The sequence below is a fragment of the Mchenga conophoros genome, linkage group LG6, assembly GCF_057382185.1.
Source record: "Mchenga conophoros isolate Kocher_MC1m ecotype Shallow Benthic linkage group LG6, M_conophoros_male_GT1.1, whole genome shotgun sequence".
Taxonomy (NCBI): Eukaryota; Metazoa; Chordata; class Actinopteri; order Cichliformes; family Cichlidae; genus Mchenga; species Mchenga conophoros.
Genome location: NC_140531.1, coordinates 15,399,848 through 15,414,440, shown reverse-complemented (window position 1 = coordinate 15,414,440; position 14,593 = coordinate 15,399,848). Strand labels below are relative to the sequence as shown.

The window sequence follows — 14,593 nt, the reverse complement described above, 5'->3', positions numbered from 1 at the left end:
GAATAAAAAAATAAAAACAAAAACAGAAAGCTGAAGTTGAAGAGGATGTATTACTCTTCTTATTGTTGTTGGGCTTTTCTTATTTGAACTTTAAAATAGATGCTATAGTTTCTTTGTATTTTAATATGGTATTTCACTTTATTTTCACCTTATGGTGTAATTTTCACACCGGTGTGGATGCCAGTTAGGTTTTGATTTGAAATAGCGGTTTCATTAATTTTATGTTCACCTGGAAAATTTTGGAGGAAAACTGTGCGAAGAAGCTTCATTATTTACTTTTATGTAGATTTTAATTGCTTGCACCAATTTTTAGGTCTTTCATCTGAATTTGAGATACATAATTATCACCATGGATCATTGGATCAGCTTAAAGAATTTAACCTCTCCACCCCCACCCTCCCAGTTATCGTGTTATAAACAGCGATCCCCAAAGAGAATCTCAAAAAGCTAGAAACGGCCCTGATAAACTTCAGTATTTTGCTGAGAAGCTCGTGTGGATGTTACATTGAGAATCCTTAGACCTGAGGAGACATCGTCACCCCAACCCCCCTAGGACTAAGTGACCGGATAGCCTTGATTTTTCCTTTCTTTTCCTTTTAAAGAGTGGTACAGTTTCTGCTTTTTACCAGCAGAGTGAGCCACCCTAACACTTATATGTTCCTTTGCTTAGACGGGAGCACTTTATTAAATCACTTCAAGCTCATACTAACCACATTACCACAAAGGGGCCTTTTAGGACACCGTTTTGGCTCAACTGGTGTGATATCCGTATTTATTCCACTTTCCACCTGACTTCTTCCACAGGTCAGCTATACTAGGCCACGTGTCAGCAAGAGGCACTGAAGGTAATCTCTCAGCCTAATTAAATCTTAAGCAATCAGGGCCACAGATGGAGCCGACCAGCGTGGGACGCGCCGCCTGCCAGGAGGAGTGTTCACGGCGCACAGTTGGTGCCAGTCAGAGGTGTCGAGTTATGTGAAGGAGCCAAAGGGGGATTTGCACTGTGCCATGGCTGGTTAGGCAACGGTTCACGCAACAAGCTACTGAAGTACGGTGAAGGAGAATGACCGCTCGCAGTCGCCCTGCGCGCAAAAACGCGTTCGTCCGTTTCGGTTCGGAAAAGTGCGCTCAAACGTGAGGACAAAACTGAGGACTTCGACTCGAGAATATGCTGGCGGGCATCGACCTCAACAAACCGAGAGCTCAAAGCCACGCGTAAAGGAGGAATGGGGTGCAAGGATGCCTCAGCTTCGCTCCTTCAGACGCTCGTCCTGTCCCTGCTGTGCGCACAGTCGCTGGGACAGGTCTTCAACCTCACGCTGTCTGTTAAAGAGGGTCTTCCGGCCAGAACTATCGTTGGAGATCTGGGAGCGGGACTAAGCAGGCCGAGCACTGGGTTTTTCATCTCAGAAAGCAGAGACTCGTATGTTTTCAGAGACTTGGAAATAGACGCGGACACGGGCATCATCTCCACAGCTGTAGTCCTGGACAGAGAGAGCAGGGATAAGTATGAATTTGTGGCAGCCACTCTCACAGGTGAGATGATAAAAGTGACAATAGAGGTGAAAGATGTGAACGACCATTCTCCCGTGTTCCCCTCCGAGCAGGTTGAGCTGGAAATATCAGAACTGAGCCCACCGGGGAGTCGGTTTCAGATTGAAGGTGCTAAAGACCAGGATGAGGGCGAGTTTGGTACTCAGGGATACAGGATCACAGAGAGTGAGATGAGTGACTTATTCCACCTGGATTATCGCAGTGGACCTGAGAACCACCTCAACCTGGATCTAGTTCTTAACAATAAGCTAGACAGAGAAGCGCAGGACTTGTACACGCTGACAATCGAGGCCTTTGATGGGGGGATCCCAGCCAGGACTGGGACTCTTCAGGTGAACATCCACGTCCTGGATGAGAATGACAACCCGCCTGTGTTCAACCAGACTGAATATCACACCTCAGTGCGTGAGGATGCTCCAGTCATGTCTGCTGTGTGTCAGGTGCAGGCCACTGACTATGACCTGGGTGACAATGGCAGACTCACATATGAGATCAACAGGAGGCAGAGCGACCCAAATGAGGTTTTCTCCATCAATGAAACCACCGGGGTGGTCTATCTCAACAAGCCGCTTGATTTTGAGACTCAGGCTTTTCATGAGTTGATCATCAGCGCGAGAGACAACGGGGTTCAGCCTGAGTACAGCAGCACTTTCGTGGGTGTCAGAGTGCTTAACATCAACGATAACAGCCCCACCATCAGTGTACTGTTTCTCAGTGACACAGGAGATGCTGTGGTGTCGGAATCAGCAGCAGTCGGGGACTACGTAGCCCGGATTTCAGTGTCGGACCCCGACCTCGAGGGGGAGAGAATCACTGTCACACTCGAGGGAGGTGATGGGAAGTTCACCCTGAAGCAGACAGATGACTTTCTGTATGCACTGTGTGTTAACTCTGAGTTGGACAGGGAGGAGAAGGATTTGTATGAGCTGAAGGTGCAGGCATCAGATTTTGGCAACCCTCCCCTGAGCAGTGAGACGGTTTTCCTCCTGAAGGTGTCGGACATGAATGACTGTTACCCAGTCTTTGAGAAGGATGCGTATCTCATAAGTATTTCTGAAGATGCTCCTCAGGGGAGTTCTCTCATCCAGTTTCAGGCTCGAGACGCAGATGAGGGTGCAAACTCAGAGGTCCGATACTCCATTCTGAAGTCCAACCAGGACAGCCTGATCGACATCGACCCGGAGTCAGGCCTGGTCGCCACAGCTGCAGCTCTGGACAGAGAGACGCAGATGGAGATATGGTTCCTGGTGGTGGCAGCGGATGGAGGAGAACCGGCTCTGTCATCCACAGCGACAGTCACGGTGCTCGTGGAAGACGTCAACGACAACGAGCCAGTGTTCGAGCAGCAGCTGTACAATGTGTCCATACTAGAGCAGAGCGATGTTGGAAGCTGCTTTTTACAAGTATGTTGGAGGATATTCAGCATCATTTTGGTGACTTATCTAAAAGAACAACACATTATTGTTTCTGAATGGTTCTAATTACATTTTCTGTCCAAGAAGGATCCACAAGATGATAATAATGATAATAATAATTGGCACTGAATCAGAAAAGCTTATTAACAAGGCAACAAATATATATATTTTTTTACAATTTGGGGAGCTGACACTCATATGAAATCACATGCATATTTATTTATTTTTTTACAAGAACACATCCACACACAGACCAGGGGAGCGTTTCACTTGACTTGGCACTCATCTCAGTAAAATATCAGCTAACATGGATTCACAGAAACAAAAATAAAGATATCTTTGTAGGTTCTGAAAGATTCACAGTAAATATCCAGCATCTTGTGCTCTTTTGCTGTGTCTGTCTTACGTCTTATAAGACAAAAGTAGCCTTCAGTCTGTTTGCACAAAGCCGTCAGTGTTCCTCCTAAAGATGCTCAACATGCACCCTTTCCAGCTTAGCTCTGTGGCTTTAGTATGACAGATGTGCTGCCTGGTACCACACTCCAGCAGGCTGGCACAAAGTGCATCCCAACACAAAGGAACATTTGTTTAAGGGCACATTTTCTGCAAACAAGAGATTTGATGAATATATAAGGACTGAAAATTTCTAAACATCTGGCTGACTTTTAGTTGTTTAGTTCCCGATTCGAACTTTAGCTACGACGCTTCAGAATACTGAAGATGTCATCCAAAATAAATGCGAGAACTAGCAGGAGCAGAGGTAACCAGAATATCTGGGAAGTCGTCTATAAGGAACCCCCCTCTGTCGCATGATTTTGCAAACGCAGCACATATGCTTTATTCTAAGAAGCAAGCTTCAAAAAACTGACTGGGTTTGCGTGACTGTCCAGACCTTGACCCGTGTCTTTAAACTTCCTTTGATCAGAGTTCACAAACTGGGAGGTGATATCATCTTTATGACTGTAAAATGAGCGCTCTATCTGTGAGACATGTCTGCAGTCACAGCCACAGGCAGACATGAAAGGAGCTGCACAGGATATAAGGCGCGTTTTTACTATAATCTTTATACTGCAGGGATGGTCCTCGCCCTTTGATTGTGGGGATTTTTTATGCTTTTATTATGTTGACTCTCACTGTCAAAGGAAGACGCGTATTATGATTCATAGTACAAAGCTTAATCTAAAAGCTGGCAGTTACTGTAGTATGGGAGTGCTGTTTTACAAGGAATATTTCTTCTAATATATAAACACTTAAACATACCAAAAACTGCTAATTTTTACATAAAGTATTTGAGTAGGAGCACTTCATAATTTACTATATATATATATATATATATTGCAGTTATGTGCACACAAGCTTCATAAGATGAGGGACATGAATTGAAACACAAAGCATGAATGAATTCATGTGAAACTGCATGAACCACAAAGACTGTCTAGTGTGTGCTTTGATTCAAGAACAATATATTCGTTAATGCAGTTATTGATTAATAATAATTAGTCAGTTATTAATCACGTCCATGTCATTTCATACTGAACTCTTTCGTTCTCAGATCACTTAAAAACTGGGCAGCGATGAACACAAATGTCGTAATCATTCAATCATCACTCATCATCATCATCATCATCGTTTATTTGTATAGCACTTTAAGAACACACCAGGCAGACCAAAGTGCTGAACAACACAGATCAAAACAACAACCAAATTAAAAATACCATAAAATCATTACAAACAATAAAATAAATAAGAAGGTGTCAGTTTCCTACAGAGTTAAAAGCCAGGGAATAAAAATAGGTTTTCAATCTGGACTTAGGGGCGATCGTGGCTCAAGAGTTGGGAGTTCGCCTTGTAATCGGAAGGTTGCCGGTTCGAGCCCCGGCTCGGACAGTCTCGGTCGTTGTGTCCTTGGGCAAGACACTTCACCCGTTACCTACTGGTGGTGGTCAGAGGGCCCGGTGGCGCCAGTGTCCGGCAGCCTCGCCTCTGTCAGTGCGCCCCAGGGCGGCTGTGGCTACAATGTAGCTTGCCATCACCAGTGTGTGAATGTGTGTGTGAATGGGTGGATGACTGGATATGTAAAGCGCTTTGGGGTCCTTAGGGACTAGTAAAGCGCTATATAAATACAGGCCATTTACCATTTAAGGAGGTGTTCTTCCTCGCTTCATCATCATCATATAAGTTGAGTTATTGATAAAGGCCTTGTTATTATTTTCATTTTCAACGAGCAGTATCAGGTACAAAATCTAAGCTCACCTAAACCAAATAATCTACCTGTGGACATTTTTCAAAAGTGTTTCTCTTAAATCTTTATATTTTTATTAAACATATTACATGTTTTACCTTTGTTTTATTTTTAGCATTACAGTGTAATTGTTTAGGGTTTCCCCTTTAAACATGTGCTTATTGAAATAAAGGATCAAGGCACCATTTTTACCAGAAAGGTAACAGTTACCTGTTAAAGTTGTGAAGAAAATCATCTTAGATGATCATAATTACACCATATGCAGCACATATAGCACATTATAGGCTGATGATAGGTTTTAAATTAATTATTTAATGTTTTTTTTTCCCACATATGACCTTAGATATGAATATATAAGTTTTACACTAAATTGTTCCCAGTTATTCTGCAGCACTGGTTTTAATTGAATTTGTCTTTTGTGTTAACGAAATGATTTAAGATGTTTTCATTTTTGCACCTCCTGTTTTCATGCCTGCATTTCTCTTCTCTTTAGGTCGTCGCTACAGATGCAGACAGCCCTGAGTTTGGGACGCTGCTCTACTCTCTGTCTGATGGCTTCGACAAACAGGCCACACATCCGCTCTTCCAAATAAACCCCCACACCGGAGAGCTGTGCGTCTCCCAGGATATTGATCGAGATACGGGACAGACAGTCCACGACATCCTGATCAAGGCTGAGGATCCAGTGAGTGACACGCAGATATATAACAGTGGATTTCATTTAAACAATTCGTCCCTAATTTCTGGGTCCTAATAAAATTCTCTCCCTCAGGGAGGCTTGAGTGCTCAAACCTATGTGCACATTGAGATCGAGGACTTGAACGACAACGCTCCAGTGTTCAGCCCTGAGGAGTACACCGTGAGCATCAGCAGCCACGCGCAGCCTGGCACAGAGATCGTCAGCGTTATTGCCACTGACAGAGATTCTGGCAGGTTTGGCCAGGTTACCTACGACCTCCTTCCTGGCGACATGTCCACTTTGTTTTCGCTGGATAAACAAACAGGTAGGGCCGTAAAGATGTGAGAACACTTTCTGTTGTAGTCTGAACATAAGTGTGTGGACACAATTTCCAGTGAACCAACTGTTGCTTTTCCAATACTGAAATAAATAAAGCTTTGTGTAGGTTTCAGTCTTGGTAAAGGATAGCATTTTGACTTCTTAAGCTTGATTTGTCACATTGATCCAATCAGTAGTCTTTAAGTAAACCGTGTGACTGGCAGGCTCCATTATTCAGGGATAAACGACTGCTTACTTTGTGTAAGTCCCCATGAAATGATTGTCAATGTCACAGCTCAGCAGGGGTGATGCAGAAAGCCCCAAAAGGCTTAGATCCCCAGGTGGCTAAGGGGTAAGATAAGATTCGTGCTCAGCCAAAATTTAACACCATGAAATGGATAAATTATAGGAAAAGAAAACTTTAATCTGACACTTTTCTGCCTGCATTTGTTTATATAGACATATATTGATTCTCTTGCACTTATAAGATGCATTTTGGTTACAAAAACAAGCCCTGTCCTTCCCATCTGTCAATATAATAAATGTGAAGTGTTGTGAATCTCATTTCACACATTTGAAAAGCAGAAAGGAACTGGGGAAAAATAAAAACATTTTAAATTAATTTCTTTATGTCGTATTTTTCTTCTGTAGGAATGCTTCTCCTGACCTCCACTCTGACCCACCTGGGCACAGCTAATGTAAAGCTCTTGATAACAGCACAGGACGGAGGAGGCTCGATCTCAGTCAGACCTGCAGAGGTCACGATCAATGTTTTACGCAGTGCTCAGGCTCCAGCTGTGTTCCAGAGGTCACGTTACGCTTTCACAGTGCCTGAGGACGCACCACCAGGGACACCTGTGGGGACGGTGCAGGCCATCAACCCAACAGGTTAGACGTGTATTATCTGCTCTTTATTATCCAAACTGATGTTAGAGCAGCTGGGAGAGAGTCATCACAAGGTCCCAGACTCTACCTCTGCTGAACATCACTACAGCAACGGGAGAAGTTTAACAACTAAGATTTTGTTGAGTTACTGTAGAGGACACAACATACACCATATGGGGGAAAAAAGCACTGGGGTCACCTGTAACTTCACCTGCTCTGCCACTTCTTGGCTGTAACCCCACTAATAGGTGATCAGGGAATCACTTGGAGGGACGAAATCCCACAAACTTACTTGTTGCATTGTTGAAGTAACATTCTCAAATTCATTGAGCCATTTTGGCACCATGATGCTAAAATTTTATACTCCAATGGGACTGAAGCAGCTGAGTTCAATAACAGAGAGGTGTGTCCCAATACTTTTGTTCATATAGTGTAATTTGTCAGTCCAATTATACTCTGAGAGCTTCAAAGTCTCAGTAAAGGATCTGAATCAGTCCCTCAAAATAAAACATCAGTTTTAAAGCTGAAAAACATTTTGAACATTTTATAAGTTTCTCTCTTCTTTATGCTTTTGTCACGAGTGCAAACAAAAGGAACAAAGCGTAAAAGTGTTCTTGCATAATAAAGCTATAGTAAAAGCTTCAAGCTAGTCCTGCTCCAGCGTCCTGCTGTAATCACGTGCTGCTGAGAGTTACGTTTGTGTGAGCAGAACTCTGAAAATCACTGAGTTTCTTTTTGGCCTCCAGTTCAAAGAAATTCAGTTCGGATGGTTCGTAAACTTTATCAGCTTTATGGTAAGATAAGCTAAACAAGCAAAGCTAACATCTGTATCTTGAAATATATATTTTTTAAACCTATACAGCTGTTTAATATGAGGTGGATTAGTGTAGGTACTGACATTATCGTGCTTCATAGGTCTCTTGAAACATAATAACTGGATTTAGACACATTCAGAATAGGTGGCTGTTACACAAAGGCATTAATATCCCAACAGATGATTGCGACAGAAAAGTTGCTCAAATCTCCTTTCAGACATGAAGAAGCTAAAGTTTAATCTTTAATCCCTTTGAGTCTCACGAACACATGACAGATAATAAAGAGTAGCTGTGCAGTGTACTGCATCTACATCAGAAACAATCCTGTTACAGATCAACCTGCTCGTTTTCTTCCTTGTTGTTCTAAACTTATTTATTGGGCGCTTTCTGTTAAATATAACAGCAGGTTGTGGTGGCAACAGTTTAAGTAATAGAAGAGTGGATATCATTTATAATTTTATTCTCAGTATCTTAAAAAAACCTCTGCGTAGATGGTTTTCAAAGAGTAAAGGGATTCATAATTATCTCCTCATAGTCTTGTTTTTCCACCGAATGCCTTCAACAGCTAAACGCCCCAACAGCACTAGACAGTCATTCAAGGCTGTCTAATCACCTAAGAGATTAACACTTCGACTTAAAGCAGAAACAGCAGAATTGGGGCTGTTTGACAGGAGTCAAGCACCATTAAGCTCTCTGCTTGTTTCAGGAGTTTTTAGTTTACAGTCGAAGCACAACAAACACTTGCAGGGGATTAATGGGATCTTCTGGCCTGTGCTTTAATTACTTAAAGTGTATTAGCGTGTGTGTGTGCATTCAAAGTTACATCTGATTAAATCCCAAGACATCTAGAACAATGTCTTTAAATGTCTAATTTATGTAAGCCCTTTAAATTTTTATGACTATTTCAAAGGGAAGAAAGTGGGTTTTTTTGTTTTTTCTACAGACTCCATGGAATCTGTATCTTATCGAATCTCTTCTGGAGACCCTCAGAGTTTGTTCTCCGTTCATCCAAAGTTGGGTCTGATCACTAACCTCAAGCCCCTGGATCACGAGTCTCAGTCGTACGCTCTTCTGGTTCTTCAGTCCTACACCGACGCCTCTCCCGTTTACAGCACCACCCAAGTCAACATCACTGTAGCTGACGTTAATGACAACGCCCCCATTTTCCCCAAACATAGTGACACCATCACGGTGTCACAAAACACTCGACCGGGAACCGTGTTGTTCATCGCTCACGCGCATGACTATGACAGCGGTGCCAATGGTCGGGTGCAGTATTACCTGAAGAGCAGGGAAAATGGCGTGTTTGTTATTGATCACAATCTCGGGACGGTTACGCTAAATGAGAGTTTAGAGATGGATCATCAGCAGGGATACAAGCTGGAGATTGTGGCCAAAGATGAAGGAGAACCTTCCCTGAGCTCCACCCTGACCCTCTCAGTAAACGTAGACCAAACGACTGCCGAAGACAGCCTGGCATTTGAGACCTTGATCTATCACGTGGAGATTGGGGAGGGCTACAGGAAAGATGCTCGGGTCATCCAAGCGAGGGCTCACCGAACCCGTGGAGCCCACATTTCAAACTCCGGCATCATCTACTCTTTGGAAGGAGAACCTGGCTTCCCTCTGGTTCCGTTTCGGATTCACCCAAAGACGGGATGGTTGTATCTCTCAGCCAACCTGGACTATGAGACAGAGTCCAAGTATCATTTTCGAGTGTTGGCTACGGAGGCTTCACTGTCAAATACCACGGCTATGGCCACAGTGACGGTGCTGGTGCTGGATATCAATGACAACGCCCCGGTGTTCAGCAGGGACGTTTACTACTTCACTGTGTTGGAGGGGTCGTCGCCACAAGGTCTGGTGGGAACCGTCAAGGCCGTGGATAAGGATTCTGGGAAAAACAGCCAGTTGTCCTATCTCCTGCTCTCAGATGGGAAATTCTTCCGAATCAATGCTAAAACAGGTACAAACACATCAAGTAACACCACCTTAAAGTTACCTTGTGCTCCATGGTCACCTATGTGACATTAACCTTTCTCCATTTTCTGCCAGGTGAAATCATCAACTGGGTGGCACTGGACCGGGAACAGTACAGCCAGCACAGTCTGAAGGTGATGGTGACAGATCAGGGTCACCCTCGTCTCAATGCCACCGCCATCGTTCACATCCTGATCGCCGACATCAATGACAACGCACCGCAGTTCACTTACCTGCCAGCCAGTAAAGAGCTGAATGTGCTGGTAAGAACGATGCGTCTTCATCACAACGTGATGCAACTACTGATGCAATCAAAAGCAGTCTTGATAAATTACAGTTACATCTGCGCTCCAAACTGCACATGCTTCTCAATAACATTTAGCTGTTGTTGCCTTTTGATGCATCAGGAAATGCATTTGTCACTTTAGCGGTAAAACTCAGGAAGTTCACATCTAGGCAAAAAACAAATTGTTAGTCTGTAAAGGTACTTTAATGTTGTTTTGATTAATACCTAACCAAAATGACAAGCACAAGGGCAGGAAAAAGTCCTTTACACTAAGAAAAAACAGAAATAAGAAGAAGACACAGAAATAGTGAAGACAGACACAGAGCAGCTCATGAAGCAGGCAGTTAAAGACATGGAAAAGAAAAACTACGTGAAAACTAAGTACAGGTCGACGAGTTAATACAAAAAAACATGACAATATTCCCCATATACCAGCATTATTTAATATTAGAAATTATTACACCGTCACAACATCCCCCACATGTATCAATACATGCTACACAAATTGATATATTATAGATTTTGGTGTCATCGTGTTGTCTCTCAAAGACCTAGTACCAGGCAAAAATGATCTAAGTGGGATAATTTATCTAAGTAATACTGTAGCATGTGTATATGCTAATAAGGACCATGTATGATCACTACACAACATATTATCAGCACACATTAAAAAGCAAGTTTAAGGAGAGCAAATATCAAAATATCATAAATTACTTCAAGCACTAATTTACTGTGAACATAAACGTATATATGTGCCATGAAAAAATGAACTCGAGATAAATATGACTTAGTGTCTAAGATTAGATACAGTTGTGCAAATTCTACACTATATCTTTAGTGTATGTGTTGTTATGTTGTCAGATGTAGTTATGCGCTCTACGTGTTCACTTCAGATATGGGCTGGTCTACAGTCAGGATCCTTGGTCACGAACATGTTTGCCAAAGACTTGGACGCAGGAGAGAATGGAACAGTTATTCATTCACTGGTCACAGGTGAGCTGTAAACGTGTGTCCTGACTGACTATACAGACTTGGTCTGAAAAAAAGTTTTTTTTTAGCTGCATGGGATGTTTTTGGTAAATTTTATGGTTTTTAGGGTGCTGAATCTAAAAATGATCTCCATTTCCCTCAATCACGTAATCACGTGAGTTCACATAAAAAACAGCGATGGAAAAAAATAAATATTATTATTACAATTAACTATGCATAGTGTTTCTGAGATTCCTTACCTTTCACTATGAACAAAATAAACCTGTTGGGACACGATCATCTGAGCTCCTCATGCCACCAAGCCCACCGCACCCCGACCCCCTGTCCTCAATTCCTCACATTTTCTATTTATATTTCTCTTGAGTTTCACTCTTAGAAATATTAAATTAATGTAAGAAATTATTATTGGATATGTTTTTTTGACTCAAGTATAGGATACCAGACTTCAGTTTAAAAAGGGGCATCGTACGCTTAATTAGACTAAAAACAAGAGTTGTGGAAGCAAACCTGACGAGGATGGAATTTAAAAGATATTTTTCATAGTTTCAGTGAGTAAAAATCTATAAGAAACAGTCAGAAAATCCCGTGCCGTTTTTTTGTTGCAGACCTGTGTTATTAACAGTTCGCTCTGTTCGCATCTCTTTTTGTCTGCTTTCGAAGATGATGATCTGGAGCACTTTGAGATTGACAGCGAAACTGGAGATATCACAACAACAGAGCTCTTCAACCAAGATGCAAAAGCGTACTACACTCTGAAAGTGACCGCCAGGGACAGCGGAGTCATCTCTCAGGAGGACACTGCAGTCATTCATGTACAGGTACGGGCTGTGCTCCAGTTAGGCCACACCTTTAAAAACAGTGACATATTATTTAATTGCAGTATGAACGATCAGCTTTAAGTCAAGAGATTTTACAAAAATACTGCATTAACTGTTTTGGAAGTTTACACTCATTTTTATACAGTACAGTATTTTATTGCTTTATTGTTTGTATTTTTTCATGCTAACTTTAAATTAATAACCGTAAAGAGTAAAGCTGGGTTTGGACAAGTGCTTTCCTCCCATAATCCAAACGGAGGGAAAAAAGGTAATTATAGCAAACTAAAACTTTGTCTTTTTTTTGTGCTTTTCAGATTCATGGATTAGAAGATCCGTACGGCCGCTCCGATCGCCAAATTGTGAGACGCATTTTGGTGCGGGAGGACACGGAGCCTGCGACTGTTATTGGCTCTGCACATGTTTCAGATAAAGGGAGATTTCATTATTCCATCACTGAGGGGGACGGGAGTGTTCACTTTGGGATCGACAGCTCCTTCGGTGACATATACATCAACCAGCCGCTGGATTACGAGGCTGCCATGCAGTACTTCCTCGTGGTTCGTGCTGAGGACGCCAGCCTCATTCCCATCGTGAATGTGTCTGTTCTGATTTGCGTGATAGTGGAGGATGTGAACGACCACACGCCCTGGTTCCCTGATAAACTGGTGATGTTTGGTCTGAGGGAGGACGCTGCAGTCGGATCGTTGGCGTACGCTTTTCATGCCAGAGACGCTGACGGGACCTTTCCAAACAGTGCCCTCCGCTATGAGCTCGCCTTTGACGCTGAAGTCAGCGGGTCATCATCACCCTTCCCCTTTCGGATCGACCCTTACACGGGGAGCCTGACTGTAGCAGCACCTTTAGATCGCGAGAGCACCCCCAGCTTCGCATTCACTGTAACAGCCACAGATCAGGCGAAGGAGAAGAATGAGCGTAAACAGGCTTCGGTGACGGCTCAGCTTTTCCTGCTGGACGTGAACGATAACCGGCCGGTGTTCGTATCGGCAGACACAGCTCAGGTGATGGAGGACGCAGAGGTGGGGAGTCTGCTGCATCATTTTGTGGCCATAGATGGAGATCAAGGTGAAAATGGGATCGTTTCCTTCTCTATTATTTCTGGAAACAAGAAAGGCTTGTTCACACTGGAGGAGAAGACAGGTATTTGTGATTTTTGCACAGCGGAAAAAATTTATTCTAAATAAAATTTTACCTAAAAAAAAACTCATCAGACTCACCACATGAATATCAGACGTCTGCTGATTCACAGTGAATTCAAACATCAAACATTTCACTTTTAAATGTGAAAATTAATTCTTCTTTTATTTCCCTCCTTCTTTTTCAGGCCTCTTGCTTCTCACTGCCCCGTTGGATTATGAGACAGAACGTTTCCACCGTCTGACCGTCCGTGCGCTGGACCAAGGCCTGCCCTCACTCTCCTCCACCCAGACTCTGACAGTGGAGGTCGGGGATGTGAATGACCAGGCGCCTGTGTTTAGTCAAACCATTTACACCGCCACTGTGGCAGAGAACAGAGACCCTGGAGAACCAGTGATCAGGGTCTCTGCCACTGATGAGGATTCAGGTAATAATTCATTTGACTGGCGATACGTCAGAGGTAATACCAACAAATAATGGCTGAAATGGGACATTTATACTGAGGTAGTGTACATTTAATTTTGAGCTCCAACTATTTAAAAATTCCTAATTTTTGATTATATTTCACAGCATTTAAATTTAGTTTGAAATTGCCCTGATATTAAAGTGGAGACGGCAGTTTCCCTGTGAGCTACCTAGATGGCAGCACTAGCACATGTCCATGAAGCCTAAAACCATAAATCCGCTAACCATGAAAAGATGAAGGCATCAAAATAAAGTAGGAGCCAAATTGCAAAACTATAGCTTTTCCTGGCAAGACAAAGTACAACAGTCCATGTTTATTACTTTTTTCTCGTACCATGTGCCGTAATGCAGCTCAGCTTCCTTGTCGAACTTCAGCTCTGCTGTTTTTTCACTCCATTAACAGTTTAATTGAAACCACACCCTGCTGTTTTCCTCATATGCTTTTCGGTTTGTCTGCTCTGCTCATTGCACATCCCACCGAATCTCATTCACCCGACTCTTTAATCATATTCCCAAATCTACACATCGACACTGTTTATTTTAACACATCGCGCACGGGGCCTTCTACATCCCTTTTCGTCTCCTCATTGTTGACAGTAGGATTCTTTTTAAATACTGGAGATGGAGGGCGTGCGGCAGGGGGACCTGTACAGGAGGGGTTTCAATGTGAACTAACATTCTTGGGGGTGAGAATTGTCCAAGAACAGCAAGCAGACAGCTCCTCTGGGAAATCTGAAAGGTCCTCTCTCATCATGATTTCCATAATCCAAGCCATCTGTGCCAATAGGCGCTGTGTGTTCTCATCCATCTCCTCAAATCGCCTCGTCTGGCAGGCCGGCCTGCTCTCCCACCAGTCTTATTTGATTATCATTTGTGCTGCTTTTTTCCCTGCAAACTCTCACCAGAGATGACCATTGTTTTGTGTCTCTGATGATCTATGTATGTAAGTTTCCATGTGCTGGAGTCAATCACAGAAGAGCTGCAATGTGAA

At 43.0% G+C, this 14,593-nt stretch overlaps 1 protein-coding gene across 2 annotated transcripts in view; it reads left to right on the top strand.

Moving 5' to 3' along the window:
* Positions 1-794: 794 nt before the first annotated feature.
* The window catches only part of dchs2 (dachsous cadherin-related 2), a 30,092-nt gene continuing 16,293 nt past the window's right edge, over positions 795-14,593 (top strand). Inside the window, exons 1-10 of one of the 2 annotated variants that reach the window (XM_085276411.1) lie at positions 795-2,957; positions 5,705-5,896; positions 5,984-6,215; positions 6,860-7,096; positions 8,852-9,874; positions 9,964-10,151; positions 11,068-11,167; positions 11,825-11,982; positions 12,297-13,140; positions 13,325-13,564. In XM_085276411.1, the coding sequence (XP_085132537.1) occupies positions 1,227-2,957; positions 5,705-5,896; positions 5,984-6,215; positions 6,860-7,096; positions 8,852-9,874; positions 9,964-10,151; positions 11,068-11,167; positions 11,825-11,982; positions 12,297-13,140; positions 13,325-13,564 (4,945 nt within the window). In that variant the 5' untranslated portion in view covers positions 795-1,226. The remainder of the gene's footprint in view (positions 2,958-5,704; positions 5,897-5,983; positions 6,216-6,859; positions 7,097-8,851; positions 9,875-9,963; positions 10,152-11,067; positions 11,168-11,824; positions 11,983-12,296; positions 13,141-13,324; positions 13,565-14,593) is intronic. The other variant, XM_085276412.1, reaches the window with a different exon arrangement.